The sequence below is a fragment of the Ictidomys tridecemlineatus genome, chromosome 5 (assembly GCF_052094955.1).
Source record: "Ictidomys tridecemlineatus isolate mIctTri1 chromosome 5, mIctTri1.hap1, whole genome shotgun sequence".
Taxonomy (NCBI): Eukaryota; Metazoa; Chordata; class Mammalia; order Rodentia; family Sciuridae; genus Ictidomys; species Ictidomys tridecemlineatus.
The window spans coordinates 157,134,852-157,151,743 of record NC_135481.1 but is presented as its reverse complement, the minus strand read 5'-3'; the positions used below and the strand labels follow the sequence as shown (position 1 = coordinate 157,151,743).

General features: G+C 39.4%; 1 protein-coding gene across 4 annotated transcripts in view; it reads left to right on the top strand.

The window, feature by feature from the left end:
- The window catches only part of Cfap61 (cilia and flagella associated protein 61), a 251,648-nt gene that overhangs the window by 173,907 nt on the left and 60,849 nt on the right, over positions 1-16,892 (top strand). For all 4 annotated transcript variants that reach the window (XM_021723124.3, XM_005320425.4, XM_040275760.2 and 1 more), the window contains 3 exons: positions 6,435-6,727; positions 13,355-13,682; positions 15,018-15,109. In XM_021723124.3, the coding sequence (XP_021578799.2) occupies positions 6,435-6,727; positions 13,355-13,682; positions 15,018-15,109 (713 nt within the window). The remainder of the gene's footprint in view (positions 1-6,434; positions 6,728-13,354; positions 13,683-15,017; positions 15,110-16,892) is intronic.

Sequence of the window (16,892 nt, the reverse complement as noted above, 5' to 3'; positions counted from 1 at the left end):
GAAGCCCCTCCCTCCTGTTGGAGGTGCCCTTCCAGGTTTCTTTTGAAAGGCGGCTGCAGCTCAGCCATGAGAGAAGGACTTGGCTGTTCCCTCCTGCCAGTTCACTGTGGGAGCTTTTATGGCAAGGTCTTTGCCAGCGCCCTCCTTGGACCCTGCGTCCCCTTTCAGATCCGTCATCTCAGTAATGCATAATTTATTCCCTAAAAGAAGCAACAAAAGTTGGCCTTCCATGAAAACTGCTATGGTTGTACTCCATTATCCTTTATTATGAATTCGCCCAGAGCGCTCTAATCATCTGTTATCATTTGCCATTTGAAAGTAGGGCAGCTCACCCTTTATCTCTGTCACCTATTGGATCAAGGGTAAAAAAACCAGTCGTTGCTTATCTGTCGAATCAGCTGTGCCAGGAAGGAGACAGTGCCCAGATCTTTTAGCATAAAAGTGATATTCAGGGCAAGTCCTACTCTCTTTCCACCACGTTCACATACAGACTTCAAAACAGCGTGTATGACACCCTGATTATGTAAAGGAACCCCCTGCCGTGTGTCCCCTCCTCCTAAGGACTCCATGAAGCACTGGGGTGGGGCAAATACACGGATTCATTCATCTTTAACTAATGGAACTTCTCTGGCTTGTTCAAAGCCTGCTATCAAAGAGGAACCTGTCTTGGGCCACACCTCCCCCCCAGCTTTTTCACCCCCTCTCTATGGCCTCCAGGGTGCCTTGTGGCAGTGGAACCCCATCTGCCCCCTGCACACACTGGCTAGCACACAAGAGTCAGCACCCACATCTCTCTTAGGCAAAGCCTAGGTGCTGGCCCCTCTTCCTGTCTTTGTCCACCAAAACCCTGAGGACATCCCACCTCCACTTTCAGCAGCCACTTGACTTCACCTGACTTTAAATTCTTCCTTTTAATTTTAACTCAGGAATTGAGGAAAATCTCTTTCTCTGAGTCTTTCTCACTGTTCCTCTCTCCGTGTGTACCCCCCCCCTTTCTTTCTCTCTCCATTTCCTTCCAACAGCTCAAAATCGATCACTGTGAATAACAGTTGCATGACTGCTAACCTCCATATGAAACGTAAGAATGCCCTATCATCCAAAATCCAATGTTCATCTAAAAGGAAGCCAGAGCCATGAACCTCTCGAAATTCTAAAAACTCCCAGAAGTTCCCTTTTGAGCTTTTACAAAAACTGTCCTTGTAACTATTCAAATCTGCCTTTCCTTAAATAGCACATTAAAGATATGATTTATTACTTCCCTGAGTTTAAATGCCACCAATATGGCAGGAGTCCTGTTTTATAACTGCAATCTGTTGTAGGCACACACATGACTTTTGTCACATTTGGGATCCTGTAGGATTATGAGCTATACTGCACACCTAAAAACCAAACCTAAGGCTAAGTGGTACATATTTCTATCTTACAAACCAAAGTATACGACCAATCTGGTGATTGGATATTTCTGATAATGCTGACTTAATGGTGAATATGTCCTTTATGTATCATGTGAAGTAAAAATATGTAGTGGAATCATCTAGCCACTCTGAGGTCAATCTGAGGGCACAAACATGGTCCAGTTAGCAAGGGGAAAGTCTTGGGTCAGCAGCCTGAAAAATCTCAAACATTCATCCATATATCCAATCAGGAAGCATTCTGCCGTATCTTCTGTAGACCACGCCCTGTGAAAGGCTCCAGGGATAACTGGAAAGTTGAATGTGGACCTTATAGTCCAAAGAAGTCATCTCACAGAGAAGCCTAGATATGTATATAGACCATGGTGTGTACTAGAAAGATATCTTCGTCCATTTTCTGTTGCTATAACAGAACACCTGAAACTGGGTAATCTATAAAGAATAGAGAGGTTTATTTGGACTCATAGTTCTAAAACCAAGATTGGATGACTACATCTGGTGAAGGCCTTGTGTTCCTTCAACTCATGACAGAAAGTGGAAGCACAAGTGGGCAAGTGTGAAAGACAAAGGAGATGGACTTCCACATGGTTAACTCATTCCCAAGAAAGGCATTGTCTGCCCCTGTGATCCAAGCACCTTCCACTGGGCCCATCTCCCAGTGTTGCCACATTGATCAAACCTAACCATGAGTTCTGTGGGGACAAACCATAATTAAACCACAGCAGAAGGAAAGATAGACACCACGCAGGCACCTGCTAGAGCCTAATCTGGCTGGAGGCTGGACTATTTGCTGGGGGCCCAATTGTGCCTGTGAGCAGGCTGTGGTGGGGTCTTGATATGGGGGTTTGAAAACACAACTCATCCAAGCTAGGAAAGTTACTCTGATGAATATAAGTAACCATACCGTTATGCCTAGGTTGATTTTTTTTTATCCCAAGTGAGTCATCAAAGTCAATGTCTAAGCCAGGCACCAAGGCACATGCCTATAATCCCAGTGACTCGGGAGACTGAGGCAGGAGGATCACTAGTTCAAGTCCAGGCTTAGCAACTTAGCAAGACCCTGTCTCAAAATAAATATAAAAAATAACTAGGGATATAGCTCAGTGGCAAAGCATCCTTGGGCAAAATCCCCATACAAAAAAACAAACAAACAAACAAACAAAACCTTTGCCTACTAATTTTTGTAAGGGGTTGGGCACATAAAAATAAAGCTATGGTTAGTCCATGAATTTTTGCCATGCTTGTAGTTTATGGGGGGGAAAGTCATTATTTTTAAGTGGGTGCTTCATTTTTACAAGAAAAAGTTATTAATGGATTTCTTTTTAATTTTAATGTATTTTTTTGTAGGTGGATACAATACCTTTATTTCAATTTTAGGTGGTGCTGAGGATCAAACCCAGTGCCTCACGTGTGTCACTACCACTCTGGCTCTATCACTGAGCCCCAGCCCCAGCCCTATTAATAGATATTTGAGTAAAGCTAATGTTATGGTTCGTGGTTCTCAAATGTTATTGAATGATGATGATGAAGAAGAAGAATTATATATAAAAGTGCTGTCTTTGTGCCTGGCATATTACAGTTACAAGCTAAATTTGAACTGAGTCTAGAAATTCTTTGCAAAGTAAAATGTTGGGGATGCAAATCAAGTCAAGATAGCGCCTGGTAGTTTGCCAGGAGGAGTGGCTTGTGAAGTAACGCCAGCGAGCCATTAAGATGACGAGGATTCCTTATTGGCTGACTGCTGTATCTAGATGATGTTAATTAAGTTAAGCTGTGTGTAATTAGTTGGGTATATGTACCTCTGCTGTCCCGCAGAGAAGCGGCTCTCGCTACCTTGAGTGCCCGCTCAGTTCCCACTGAGTTTCTCTGCAATAAAGCAGTTCCCGCTTCAACTTTCAAGTTGCTTGTCACCTCTCGGTTATTTTGCCCAGCTGGACTACGGCAGTAAAAGTGAAAAATTATGTAAAAACCACTCACAATTGCAGGAAAATAATGGAAAGAATAATCTCCCATAAAGAGGAGACATTTAAAAAGCAGAAGATTGAGCAGGTAAAGAGGAATGGGCCAATTTTATTACATGAGTTTGTTATCGTAGTGAGATTCTACTACATGAGTAACGAGATAAATATGAATAATCTCATGAAGCATGTTTAAATGAAGAGTGTTTGGTGAAATCATATAGGCAGTTATTTAATATAAGAATATGATGGTTTGGACTTTTGTTCAACAAATATTCATCCCCCTCCCCCACTGTGGGGATAGAGTGTACTTTCTGGCTCCCTTGGCCATGGGTGCAGCCATGGTCCATGGAATGCTGGTAGAGGTGGTGTAAGCAGAGGCTCAAAATATGCCAGAACAATTGTGCTTACAGTTGCACATGGCCATAAATAGAATATGCCTTGAATAGCTGTCAGTCCAAGGAGGATGAAACCCGCATTGTTGTAGAGTCCAACCAACCACACCTTGGAGCCAGAGTGGCTGACATCAGCCTGCCTCAGACACGTGTGCCAACAAATGACATGCTTATTGTTGTTGGACACTGAATTGGGGGGTGATTTGTTACACAGAATTATTATGGCAATAGCTGATTGTTATGATAACCAACGTCTCATATTTTTTTGTTAGGGAATCTTATTTCAAATTGAAGAGAGTTGCTGTGGATTGGAAATTAAATGTCCACCCAAAGGTCCATATGCTAAATGCTTGGTCACCAGCCTATGATGCTATTGGAGGTGGTGGAACCTTTAGAGTAGTGTCTAGTGGAAGGAAGTTAGGTCACTGTGGGGTATGCCACACATTGAAGGGGACATTGGAACCCTGGCCCCTTCCAATCTCTGTCTTTGTTTCCTGGCCACCATGAAGCAAGCAACTTTGTTCCACCACCACACACCCCACCTTTGGTCTCACCACAGGACCAAAAGCAATGGAGCCAAGTGACCATGGAAGGGACCAAATGACCATGGGGCCAAGTGAAACCCTGAAACTGCAAGCCAAAATAAAACTTAACTCCTCTTAAGTTGATTTTCTCTAGCATTTTGTCACAGCTACAGAAAGTTGACTACTCAACAATAACCAATATTGTTTAGAAGTTAGTCTATGCATCAAAAATCTTTCATCTTAAAATTAAAGGTTTTATAAGATATATTACTTTTGGGGCTGGGGATGTGGCTCAAGCAGTAGCGTGCTTGCCTGGCATGCACGGGGCTCTGGGTTCGATCCTCAGTACCACATAAAAATAAAGATGTTGTGTCCACCAACAACTAAAAAAATAAATATTAAAAAATTCTCTCTCTCCCTCTCTCTCTCTTTAAAAAAAATATTAGTTTTAAAATTGGAAAAAACATCATCTTCTTGGACTGCCTACAATCTATGGGGAACCCCTGCTAGGTGTTAGTTTACTAGACCCCAGCAACATTGCACTCTCCAGTCTTCCATAAGTCTGTAGTGGATATGCCCTATTCACAGTACAGTTGCTAGCAGCTAATATGGAAGACACTGGAAAAATACCAAACTCAGAATTGTGTGAGACCTACACACTCAAATATGTTCAACTGAAAATGAATACTGTCTTGGCATGCATATTTTAACAGGGCAGAAGACCTCAAACCTTTGACAGTTTTAGGTTCAAATTTTGGCTCTCCTGGCAGGCTGACACTTTGTTGTGCCAGACAGCCAAGATTCATGTTTTGTAGCAGGTGGGAGCCTCAGTAATTTAAGCAAAATGTTGGCTCTTTCAGCCAAGAAAAATGCATCTCCCTGGGAAATGTTGACGTACAGCATCTGAAGAGGGAGGAAATCACAGCCACAAAATCAGAGCCTCCCCCTGAAGACAGAAAGGCAGAACTCGACTCCCTCACTTCAGTGCTCACCTGACGTTCCACAGGGAAGGACCTGGAGAATGGGAGACAGCTCTAGATGTGATCACCCTCAGAGACGCCCTCTGAAAGCTAGTCTAGCTCATTTTCCCTAAGCAGATGAGACAAGCCATCACTCCTCCTATTAATTTTGGATGAAAATTGAGTTTTGCATAATTTATTCAACCAAATTGAATAAAGATTCTTGCCATTTATTTTGACTTGTAAAATTCCTCTTCATACCCTTTAAGCGACCAGTGCAAAATAGAAAGATGCAGGGAGCATGCATTTCGTGGTAAGATTGTTAACAACATACCTGAAAAGCGAGTCTACACCTTTCTTTCTTTGTGCAAAGGTAAAAAAACGCTAATTCAGTGTCATACTGTGTTTCACCCTGTAGTGTCATTGATCTTAAAACTGGTGAAATAATATTAGAATAGCATTTGCAATTACCACGGTAATATTTTTGAGAAAGGTAAATAAATAATAGACCGTTACTACTAAAATTCTCTTGCATAAACGAAATCCTTTAAGATTATTTTATGATTTTATGTTTGCTGACCAAAATAATACCCTTCAGTCCCTCTGGCTAAGTCTTGACACGTTACATTTTAAGATTCAGAATTTGAATCTTCATAAAGTTATCTTTTGTAAAGCAGAATCTTCTAGTCTTTAGTTCTTTTTTTTAAAAAAAAAAAAGGAAAAAATTTTCCTTGAAATCAACCTAGTTCAACATTTAAATATTAAAATATCAGTAACATTATGTAATGAATATTTTTTACCATTGGCCTTTCAAGTTTCTAGGGAAGAACACAGTATGAATTGCAAACTTTCGTAATTTTGTTTCCTTAATAAGTGTAGCAAATAGGGAACAAAAACAAGATAAAAGGTTTTATTCTAGACCATTTCATTCAGCATAATTTCAACTTTCAAATTATAGGGACATAAATGAATGTCCTACTTCTGCGTTACAAGTACTTGACTACTTTGTGGGATGTTTTGTGCCAATTCTTTACTAAATTATCTTGGTGCCGTTGCTAGGTAACACCGCTGGCTTCCTGCAGCTGAAAAAGGAGAGGGTTACAGAGAACAATTCGGCATTATTAGCATTTGATTAATAAGTCGTTGTCGTTAACTGTATATCTTAGCATTTTCCCTCCTTTTCTAGGGAATGTCATTGTCTATGGGAATACGATTGATGCTTACACCACTGTGGAAACGCTCTTACACATCGGTGTGAAGGGCACCTGCATCTACCTGGTGCATCCCCCTCCTGAGTCTATCATCACCTGCATCAACAACTACACAGTGGAAAGCGCAGTGGAGGATGCACTCAATACGGCCGGAGTGACCATTTACCAGGATGCGGTCTTAGCTCAGTGGAATGACGGCCAGTACCCAGATCCCATTCACAGTGCCAGCTTCACCACACCCACCAAGCCCTTCAGACTTACGTGCTCTGTAAGTGGATCCCTGCGAACTTCACTCCCCAGCTAGGGAGAGTAGTCACCTGCCAGGGGCTCAGGAGTCTGGAAGATTGTGAGCAGTGACTTTAAAGTCATAGATTTGGAGTGTTGTTTTCTGACTGCTCAGGTTATCTCTTCCTGCATAACAAGAAGCCACTGCACATTTAGTGGCTCAAAGCAACAACCATCGCTTATTATCATCATCGTTCCTTGTCCTGGGGGTTTGGGCCCAACCAGGCAGTTTTCACTGCAGGTCTTTTATGCAGTTAAATTCTGGATGATGGGGCTAGATTCATCTAGAAGGCATGTGCACTCACTTGTGTCTGTCTGCTAGTGCTAGATCAACTGCAATTGATATTTTAGCCAAAACACTCATAAAGGGCCCCTTTGTGGAGCTGGGCTTCCTCAAGCCATGGTGGCTTGGTTCTAAGGGCAATTAGAGAGACAGGGGAAGACTGTGGCCCCTCCTACGTCCCAGCCTCAGAAGTCAAACAGCAGCATCTATGCCACATTCTCTTTTGCTAGAGACAAGTCATTCACATCCATCCCATAGCCAAGGAGAGAGAATTAGAACCTGCTTCTTCATGAAGGGGTGTCAAACTAGAGTGCTGCCATGCACGAAAACTCCGCATGTCCCAGGCATGATGCTGCCTAAAATGCATGGACACTCTGTATTCTGTTCTTAGAAAATCCATTTATCCATTCATCCCATGACATTGGTTGAACACCAAGACGGTCCCCTGCTCTGTCCTAAGTGTTAAGGACAAGCCAATGAAAAAGACAGAAAAAGACCATTTTACTTTAAAAGTAGATACTGTCTGCACATGTTTGTCATGATACCTATTTAAGATAGGAGCAATCAAGATGTGTTTACTCAAAATTTTCCCAAAAAACTGTGATTCTGGAAGATGGCTAAGTTTATCCTGGGGAATCTCTGAAGGTGAGCATGTACCCTTTATAGGAAGCAAAGGCCTAAGAAAACTTCCCCAGATATCCCAATGACTGTTGGTTCTCTAGGACCCCCTCTGACCTTTTCTTCCTATTCATGATAAAAATCAGAATCAAGGCTAAAACATCTTGAAAATATTCTTAATTGCCTTGGTCCTATACACCTCCCTGCTAACACTTCCCCCCAAAGCAGTATGTGTCGGATGTTGGTGTGTCTGCTCTCAGATCCTTTTGCCTTGTCTGCCGCTGCCTTGTTGTGAGTTCCCGAGATTATGTCCCCCAGAGATATACATATATTGGAGTGCCAATCCTCAATACCAGTGAATGTGACTTTTGGAAGTAAGGTTTTTGCCTATGTAGTCAACTAAAGAAAAGGTCATCCTGGGTCAGGGTGGGCCCTGAAGTCAATGGTTGGTGTCCTTACATGGAGAGAGAGAGATTTGATGACACTGTAGAGAGACACAAAGAAGAAGGTCATGTGACGCCAAAGGCAGAGGTTAGTGTCGTGATAGGTGCCGGTCACCGAAAGGCAAGGATTGCCAGTGTCTGCCAGCACTAGTAAGAAGAAAGGAAAGATTCTTCCCTAGAGCCTTTGGAAGAGGCATGGTCCTGAGGACACCTTTATTTCAGATTTGTGGTCTCCAGAACAGTAGAGGAATAAATTTCTGTTGTTTTGAGCTACCCAGTTTGTGGTATTTTGGTACAGTGGCCCTAGGAAACCACAACAAATGATTTATGTGCAGTTGAAATTACAGTTTTTATGCACAATTTTCCCCTTCGGCTTCTTTCACTCAGCATAGTGATTTTGAAATTCCATATAGTCCCATGTATCGATCATTCATTCCTTTCTTTGCTGAATAGAATTCCATTGTATAAATATGCACATTGTGCTTATTCATTTGTCTGCTATGCATATTCTTGTATACATCTTTAGGTAGACATATAATTTTATTTCTTTTAGTTAAATACCTAAAGAATTTACCTTTTTAAGTTGCTACCTTACTGCTCGCCAAAGTATCTGTACTGTCTTACATTTTCACTAGCAATGTATGAGTGTTCTGGATACTCCTCTTGTCAACACTTAGTATTGTCCGTCTTTCTCATTTTAGCCATTCTCATGAGAGTTACACGGTGTATCATTCTGTTTTGAATCTTGCTTTCCTTATAATTAATGATGTCAGGCATCTTCTCATGTACTTATTGGTCATTGGTTTGTCTTCCTTTGTGAAGTGTCAGAACTATTATATAAGAATTGTTTTGTTTTCCAATCTATAGTATTGATTTAGTATATAAACATTTTAACCTGAACCGCTAAATTCACTTCTCAGTTCTGATAGTTGCTTCCTAGATACACATGCTTATTATACAAGTATGGGTAGTTCTATATATTTTCTGATATTTAGGTATTTCATTTCAGTTACTTGTTTTACTTCAGTAAGACTTCCAATGTAATTTTGAATAAAAGTGTGAAAAATAGACATCCCTGCCTCGTTCCAGATCTCAGGGTGGAAACCATTAAATGTGAGGTTGTCTGTGGGTTCTTCTTTTATATCTTTTATGGACTAAGGAGTAACCTTTCATTTCCTAGCTATTCAGAAGTTTTATCATGAATGATTGTTGAGTTTTGTCAAATGAATTTTTCATAGCTTTTTTTAAAAAAGTTGTGTTCTTTTCTCCTCAACTCTATTAATACAGTGAATTAGGCTGATCAATTTTTCAAAACATTCAGCAAATCTATATTCCTTGAATAAACACTTATTAGTCATGGTGTCCTTCTAAGTACTGTTCAATTGTATTAGTTTTAAGAATTTTTTTCAACTATATTTATGAGGGATATTGATCTATAATTTTATGTTTTTGTAATAATACCCTTGTAAGGTTTGGGTATCTGGGCTATGTTGGTCTTTTAAAATAATTTAGGCAATGTTGCCTCCTTCTTTATTTTCTGAAAAAGTTTGTGTAAGATTGGTATTACTTCTTCTTGAATGTTTCATAGAGTTAACCAGTGAAACACTCTGGGCCTGGAGTTTATTTATGGGAAGATATTTAATAATAAATTTACTTTCTTTATCAGACATAAGACTATTTGGATTTTCTACTTCTTGTGTCAATTTTGGTAAATTGTATTTTGCAACAAATGTATCAATCTCTTTGAAGTTGGTCAGAATTGTTGGCTTTAAGTTATTCATGTATTATTTTATTATCTCTTTAATATTTTGGATATATGATAATAACCTACCATTTATTTCTGATGTTGGTAAATTGTATTAGTCTCTCGGTGTCTCTCTTTCTGTCTCTGTATCTTCATTCTCTCAGTTTATTTTTTAATATTTATTTAGTTGTAGATGGACACACAGTATCTTTATTTATTTTTATGTAGTGCTGAGGATCGAACCTAATGCCTCACACATGGGAGACAAGCACTTTGTCACTGAGCTACAGCCCCAGCCCCGCTCTCTCAGTTTAAATAGAGATTTGTCAATTTTATTAATTTTGTTTTCAAAGAACCAACTTCACTTTCCAGTAAACTTGGCTCCTTTGCTGTATTATCTGTTTAGTTTTCTATTCTATCAATTTTTGCACTAACAGTGTGTTTTTTTTTCCCCCTTCTGTTTGCTTTGGATTTACTTTGCCCTTTTCTAGTTTCTAAAGGTAGAGTTTTAGATCATAGATTTTTACAAGCATTTGGTCTATAAGTTTTCTTCTATATTTTGGCTGCCCCCACAAGTTTTAACAAACAGAATTTTCTTTATCATTTAGGTCAAAAAAAAATTCTAATCTCCCTTGTGATTCTTTTTTGATCCTGAGATTGTGCATTCAATTTCCAAATATTTGATGGTTTCCTAGTAACCATATTTTTGTTGATTTCTAATTTAATGATATTTTGGTCAGAGAACATATTCTTTACTATTATTCAATATTATTATTATTTATTTATTTAAGATTTGTTGAGACAAATCTTAGGCCTACCATTTTTGTGTCCAAGCATATGAACTATTTTCATGAACCTGTAAAGAATATGTACTTTGTGGTTGTTGGGTATAGTGTTTTTCTAAATAACAATTAGTTCAATGTAGTTGACAGTGATGTCTTACTCTTCTGTGACTTTACTGATTCTTTTCACCTAATTCTATCAATTTCTGAGAAGAGATATTAAAATTTTTTTATTGTTGTGGGAGTTTCCAATTTTCCCTTTTATTCTGTCCGGTTTTGCATTTATCACATGAACGTCCCTCTATAGCTCTGATAATACCCCTTATCTTTAGGTCCCTTTTGTCTGATATTAATATAGCCATTCAATTTGCATAATATATTTTTATGTGTGTACTTTCTACTTGTCTATGGCTTTTATGTCTAAACTGTGTCTTTTGTAGGTATCATAAAGTAGATCGTATTTGCATAGCAAATTTAGCATCCTGAAACAACATCCATTTGTTAGCTCCTAATCCACTCTCAGCTCCTGGAGACCATCCATTTCCTTCCCCTATGACTCCTCCCATTTTCAAGCCAGCAAACTAGACTCTCCCTTGTGTCAAATTCCCCACACTTAGAATCCCTCTTTTCAGGAAAAGCCTGATCCTTTTCAAGGGCTTATTTGACTAGTTCAGACTTACCAAGCATGGTCTCCCCTTCTTAAAGTCAATTGAGCTATACAACATCCATCAATCATATTCACAGTTCACACCAGTACTCAAAGGAAGAGTGGCAATCTTGGGAATTATATTAGAATTATTCTTACTATATACTTTTGTATCCTTTCTAACTATCTCTGCATTCTAGTTAATTAGACCATTAATATTTAATGCAATTCATGATGGATTTAGGCCTACCATTTAATTATTTGTTTTCTGCTTATCCCTTCTGATTTCTGTTCTTCTGCTCTATCTTGCCTATTTTATTTTGGATTATTAGAGTACTTTTTAGTATTCTATTTCAAATAGCTTTTTAGCTATATCTTTATTTTTAGTGGTTTTTATGAATTATAATATACATCAGTAACCTTTCACATCAATAGAGTTAATATTGCACCATCCCACATGAAATATATTTTTAAAAATATTTTTACAACCATACAGGTCATTTTCCCTACATCCTGGACATAGTGCCTATAAGCCACCCTCTTTTAAAAGCTTCCAAAATAAGGGAAGTTACATCCATGTTTGTTTTTGCTCCTACACAAGCTACTTGATTTTTAAATACCAGAATCTTCAGGGGGCAATTCTCCTATTTTGACCAGAGTTTATATCTAATATTGGTGAGAGGTTTAGTCTCAGAGGTTTGTACTACCATACCAGAAGAAGAGCTCTCTTGAAATTGTTGTTCTGAACTTATTTCAAGGCCTTGCCTCCCCTGCCTGGTAATCATGCCTTTTGGGCTCCCCACAGATGGACCAGCCTCCAGCCAGTTTAGAATCCCAGTTAAACTGGTCTGGAAACAGTTTCTCCCTTTTCGTTAGCATCCATTTCTCCAATTGCATAGTAAGTTCCATGTTTATTATTTATACCAAGATATTCTTTCTTGGGCCTTCTCATTTTGCTTGGCAAAGAAGTATTTGTCTGAATGTGCCAGGAATGAGGTTTGTCAGATCACCGTTAGATTTGCTTATTCAGTTCTCAGTCTAGTACACAAGCTCCTATGAAACTCCAAATGTAGCAAAAATTGTGAACACTGACATCAAAACAGTGTAAATAAATACTACTGTAATACTACTAAGCTTGAGGAAACAAAACTAGCATATGTGTGTGTTATTGAACGAAAAAATAGATTTAATTAGAAAAAGAAAAATGTAAGGTAGAAGAACTTTGTGAGGAGGCTAAAGGGAACTTCTGAACAATTTCACGGAATCGAGAGATTGATGACACTTTTTTATGTATAATTTGAATTCAAGTCAAGTGAATTTCTATGTTTCATGTTAAGTGGAAAGTCTATTTTTATATACATGGGAAAGAAAAACAGAGAGTAGAAAAGTCTATAGGGAGATGATAAGATTTAGTCAAAGAAATCTATTTTCCTATGATTACTGGGTAAGCCACTGCCTTCTATACCAGAGCAAGAAGGAGTAAGAAGGAGGAGCTCAGACCTGGTGGAAGTGAAGGCTGGTAGTTTATTCTCTCTGAATTATACTGAAGGGACCAGCTTGCTGGGTTTAAAAATCTAGGAAAGGAGTACTTTGAAGACTCAAGACTGACTGAAGTAAACCAGAAGAAGGAATCTAGAAAGACCTAAGTGTCAGACACAAGAAAAGGAAGATGGGGGAAAACACTGAGCTAGAGCTATTTGAAATTTACAAGAATAAAGGGGAAAATAGGATCTCTACAAGTGTAAGTTTTCTTAGAGGAGAAAAAATACTTTGTGGTAGCTATTCATTACTTGGCTTCTTATCTCCATAGGATGTCTGGATTGTTAAAAAAAAAAAGTCACTGGGTGATTTTAATTTGTTCTTCATACCAAAGATAATCTCTCTCTCCCTCCCTCTTCCTCCCTCCCTCACACACACACACACACACACACACACACACACACAGACACACCCATAAACACAAAACATTATGACAAACTTTTAGTAAATTTTTTTGTGCCCCAAATAATAAAATGCCCAGGAGGCTATTCCTACTCTTGGGAAGGTGTAATGAAAAGTGATAACTGAGTAAGGGTATAATTGTTCACTTCGTAGATGTTCTTCAGCTTCTGTGAGAAGAAAGTGGATTATGAAACATTTAAAGCACTCAATGATGCTTGTCTTGTCTATGATGGCCGACTTGTGATTGATACCAACTTCCACACAAATGACGTAGCCATCCGGGCTGCTGGCTCCCTCACCAAGTTCTCTAATAGATATTACTCAAATGAGTGGACTCACAGCAACTTCAGTTCCAAAGAAATTGGCTTTCAGCTGGCAGCAGCTATGCTCAATCTCTTTGATCCAACTCTTGAGCCTGTGACTGAGCCACCTGCTGATCTTGACCGACTCATCCCCATGTATAAGGGAGCCAAGATCCAAGGTACGTCAATGGGCCACTTTATTTCCCTTGATGAAGCCACAAATTGAATGTGAGCCCGCATTCAGACTAGGCCTCTGTGCTTCTCTTGGGCTTGGTGAGGAGGGTCCTGGAATGGGTTGCCACAGAGGTAGAGGAAGGATCTATTTCATTTCTTAAGCATTTATTCTGAACTTGGCATCATCATCATCATCCTTTGCATTTTGAGCATTAATTGTGGGCCACAACTTACTGGTACCCATTTTATAGATAAGAAAATAGGTAATGATCAGTAACTTGCATAGAGATCTCATAGCTGGTGAATGGTGGTTTGCCCTAAACTTCCATTCTTAAATTGAGATAAGGAGACCCATCCTTTCAGACAGCTTATTCCTAGCTTGCTATCCGGATGAATAAGCTCAACTACTTGCAGCTATAAAACAGTCCACTTTCACCCCCTAAGCCTTGTTGACCACTAAGGTAATGATTTCACGGGGAACCATACAGTTCCTATATGTTTGGGAGGTGAAAGATACCGTTAAAAATGGTGTCTTTGAGTGTTGTGGGCATTCTGGTCAGAAAACCCCACATATTTACCAAATTGTATTTTCATATTCAGAACATTCAGGAACCAAATCCCAAAGCTGTTCATAGACTCCTAGGACATCCAAGGACTCTAATCCAGTAAACAAAACATCACGCTTAAGAGCAAAAGTCCCACATTCCAATCCTTGTCTTTTTCTACCTAATAAGACAGATTCAGAGAGCTCCTGCTCTGCTTCTCACACTGGATGAGACCTTGGGGAAGGTAGTAGCCATAGGCGAGCAAGAAAAAGGAACAGTATCAGAGACCAGAGTTGGATCGGGCTCAGACTTTAGGAACAAACCCGAAATATGAAGGATTTTCTACTGATAGGTTTCTAAAGTATTGAGCAAAGAACTTCATTGATTTTCTTTATACAGTCTAAGTTTTGAATATTTTTGCTATACATTGGAAGAGTGATGTGGAATGAGAATGCCATTCCAACACTGTAGGCTTCTAAAGGTCAAATCTGGTTTGGGTAGGTATAGGTTAGGGTGTTGGGAGCTGTGGGGAAACACAATGTACATGGGATCAGCTTGACAATGCTTGGAGCACTGGTGGTGCCAAGACGAGATATAATGTAACCTTCACGTTGATTTGATTAAATAAAGCTCAACCACCCAGGGTGTTCCTAACTATTAACAGTACCTTAGTAGAAGAGTTTGAGGAGCATATACATGGTGGGCGACTCTGTTCAGTGGTTAAAAATGTAAACTCTGTTCCCCACCTCATTCACAATTCATTTCAAATATGGAAAAACTTGCCGTTTCCTCTAGGAGGAATTCTTCCTGGATCTTACCATTATCTGCATGTTTCCAAGCCTAATATTCCAACTCCCTTGGCGGTACAAATGTCACAGACCAATTTTGTAAGTATTATTCCTGGATTTCATTTTACATTCAAATATAACACTTTGTTTATAGGAGAGTGAAATTCTCTACTCGGTCTTTGATGTAATATATGGGTTCACACATCAAAAACCCACTATGATTGTCAGCCCCCAAATGCCCCCAAGAATCTTTGGTCCTCATACACTTTTGTGGTTCCCTGGCACACTAAGTAGGGTGAACTGTGTATTCAGCAGGATAGTATGGTGGTGACAGTGTGCTAAGTCATAGAAAATACTATAGCTTCCTAATTGCCTCCTTCTGGATCACCTGATGCCATGTTACAAGATCACACAGGCAGCCCTTTGAGGTCTATGTGGTAAGGACCTAAGTATGCCTGCACCAGCGCTTGTTAATTTGCCATCCACATACCTTGGACATGTATCTTCACATGACTGCAGTCCTAGCCAACTTTTCTTGACTGAAAACTTATGAGAGACCATGAACTAGAACCTCCTAACTAAGCTACTCCCAATTTCTAACTCCCAGAGACTGTGAGATAATTAAAGCATTCTGTTGTTTTAAGCCAATAAGTTTCTCTACTACTTTATTTTTAAAGCAGCTTTAGGTTTACAGTAAAATTGAGCAGAATGTACAAAGATTTCTCATATACCCCTTCCTTACCCTCCCTCAACACACTTATGGCCTCCCTCACTATCAGCACTTCCCATCAGAGTGATATATCTGTTCACACTAATGACTATACATTGACACATCCTTAACAATCAAAGCCATCATTATTAACCAAAGTTCACATTAGGGTTCACTCTAGGTGTTGGTCAGTTGGACAGCTGCACAAATCTGGCCGAATGTGTCTACCAGTAGCATCCCACAGGGTAATTTCACTCCCCTAAAAATCCTCTGTGCTCTGCTCTTCATCCATCCCTCCATACTAAGTTCTGGAAATTGCTAGTCATTTTAATATCACCATAGATTTTCCTTTTCCAGAATGTCATATACTTTGAATTACATAGCATGTAGCTTTTTCAGATTGGCTTCTTTCACTTAGTAAGATACATTTAAGTTTCCTCCATGTCTCTTTTTTTTTCTGAAGCAGAGGTCTCATTATATTATCTAGGCTGAGTTCTAATTAGTGTTTCTCTCACCTTAGCATCCCAAGTAGCTTAGGTTATGGGTGCATGTCACAGAACCCTGCTTCTTGTGTTTCATAACTTGATAGCTGGTTTCTTTTAATCACTGAATAATTTTCCATTATCTAGAAGTATCACCATTTACTTATCCATTCACCTCCGGAAAGACATTAAGTCATTAGAGGGTTTTTTTGTTTTTGTTGTTTTTTTGGATGGTGGTGGGTACCGAGGATTGAACTGAGAGGCAATAAACCACTGAGCCACATCCCCAGACAGGGTCTCACTGAATTGCTTAGTGTCTCACTAAATTGCTGAGGCTGCCTTTGAACTCACAATCCTCCTGTCTCTACCTCCCGAACCACCAGGTTACAGGCATGTGCCACTGGGCCCAGCAAGTCATTAGGTTTTGATCAGATCATTAAAAAAAAGATTATTAGAATATTTACCCTTGTGACAGTGAAGCAAGGAAATTGCTTAGAATCTGAAATGGACATTTAGAACACACTTTTATCCACTCTTTTCTGAATTATAGCAAAAGGATATCCAGGAAAAGGAGAAGCTGTGGCACAGGACCTCCTGTGTTTAAGGAGATCATAAAGGACACAGCATGGTTGGTCAGTTGGACAGCTGCACAAATCTGATAGAAGGACCAAGTCTAGGATTATTTTGTCAA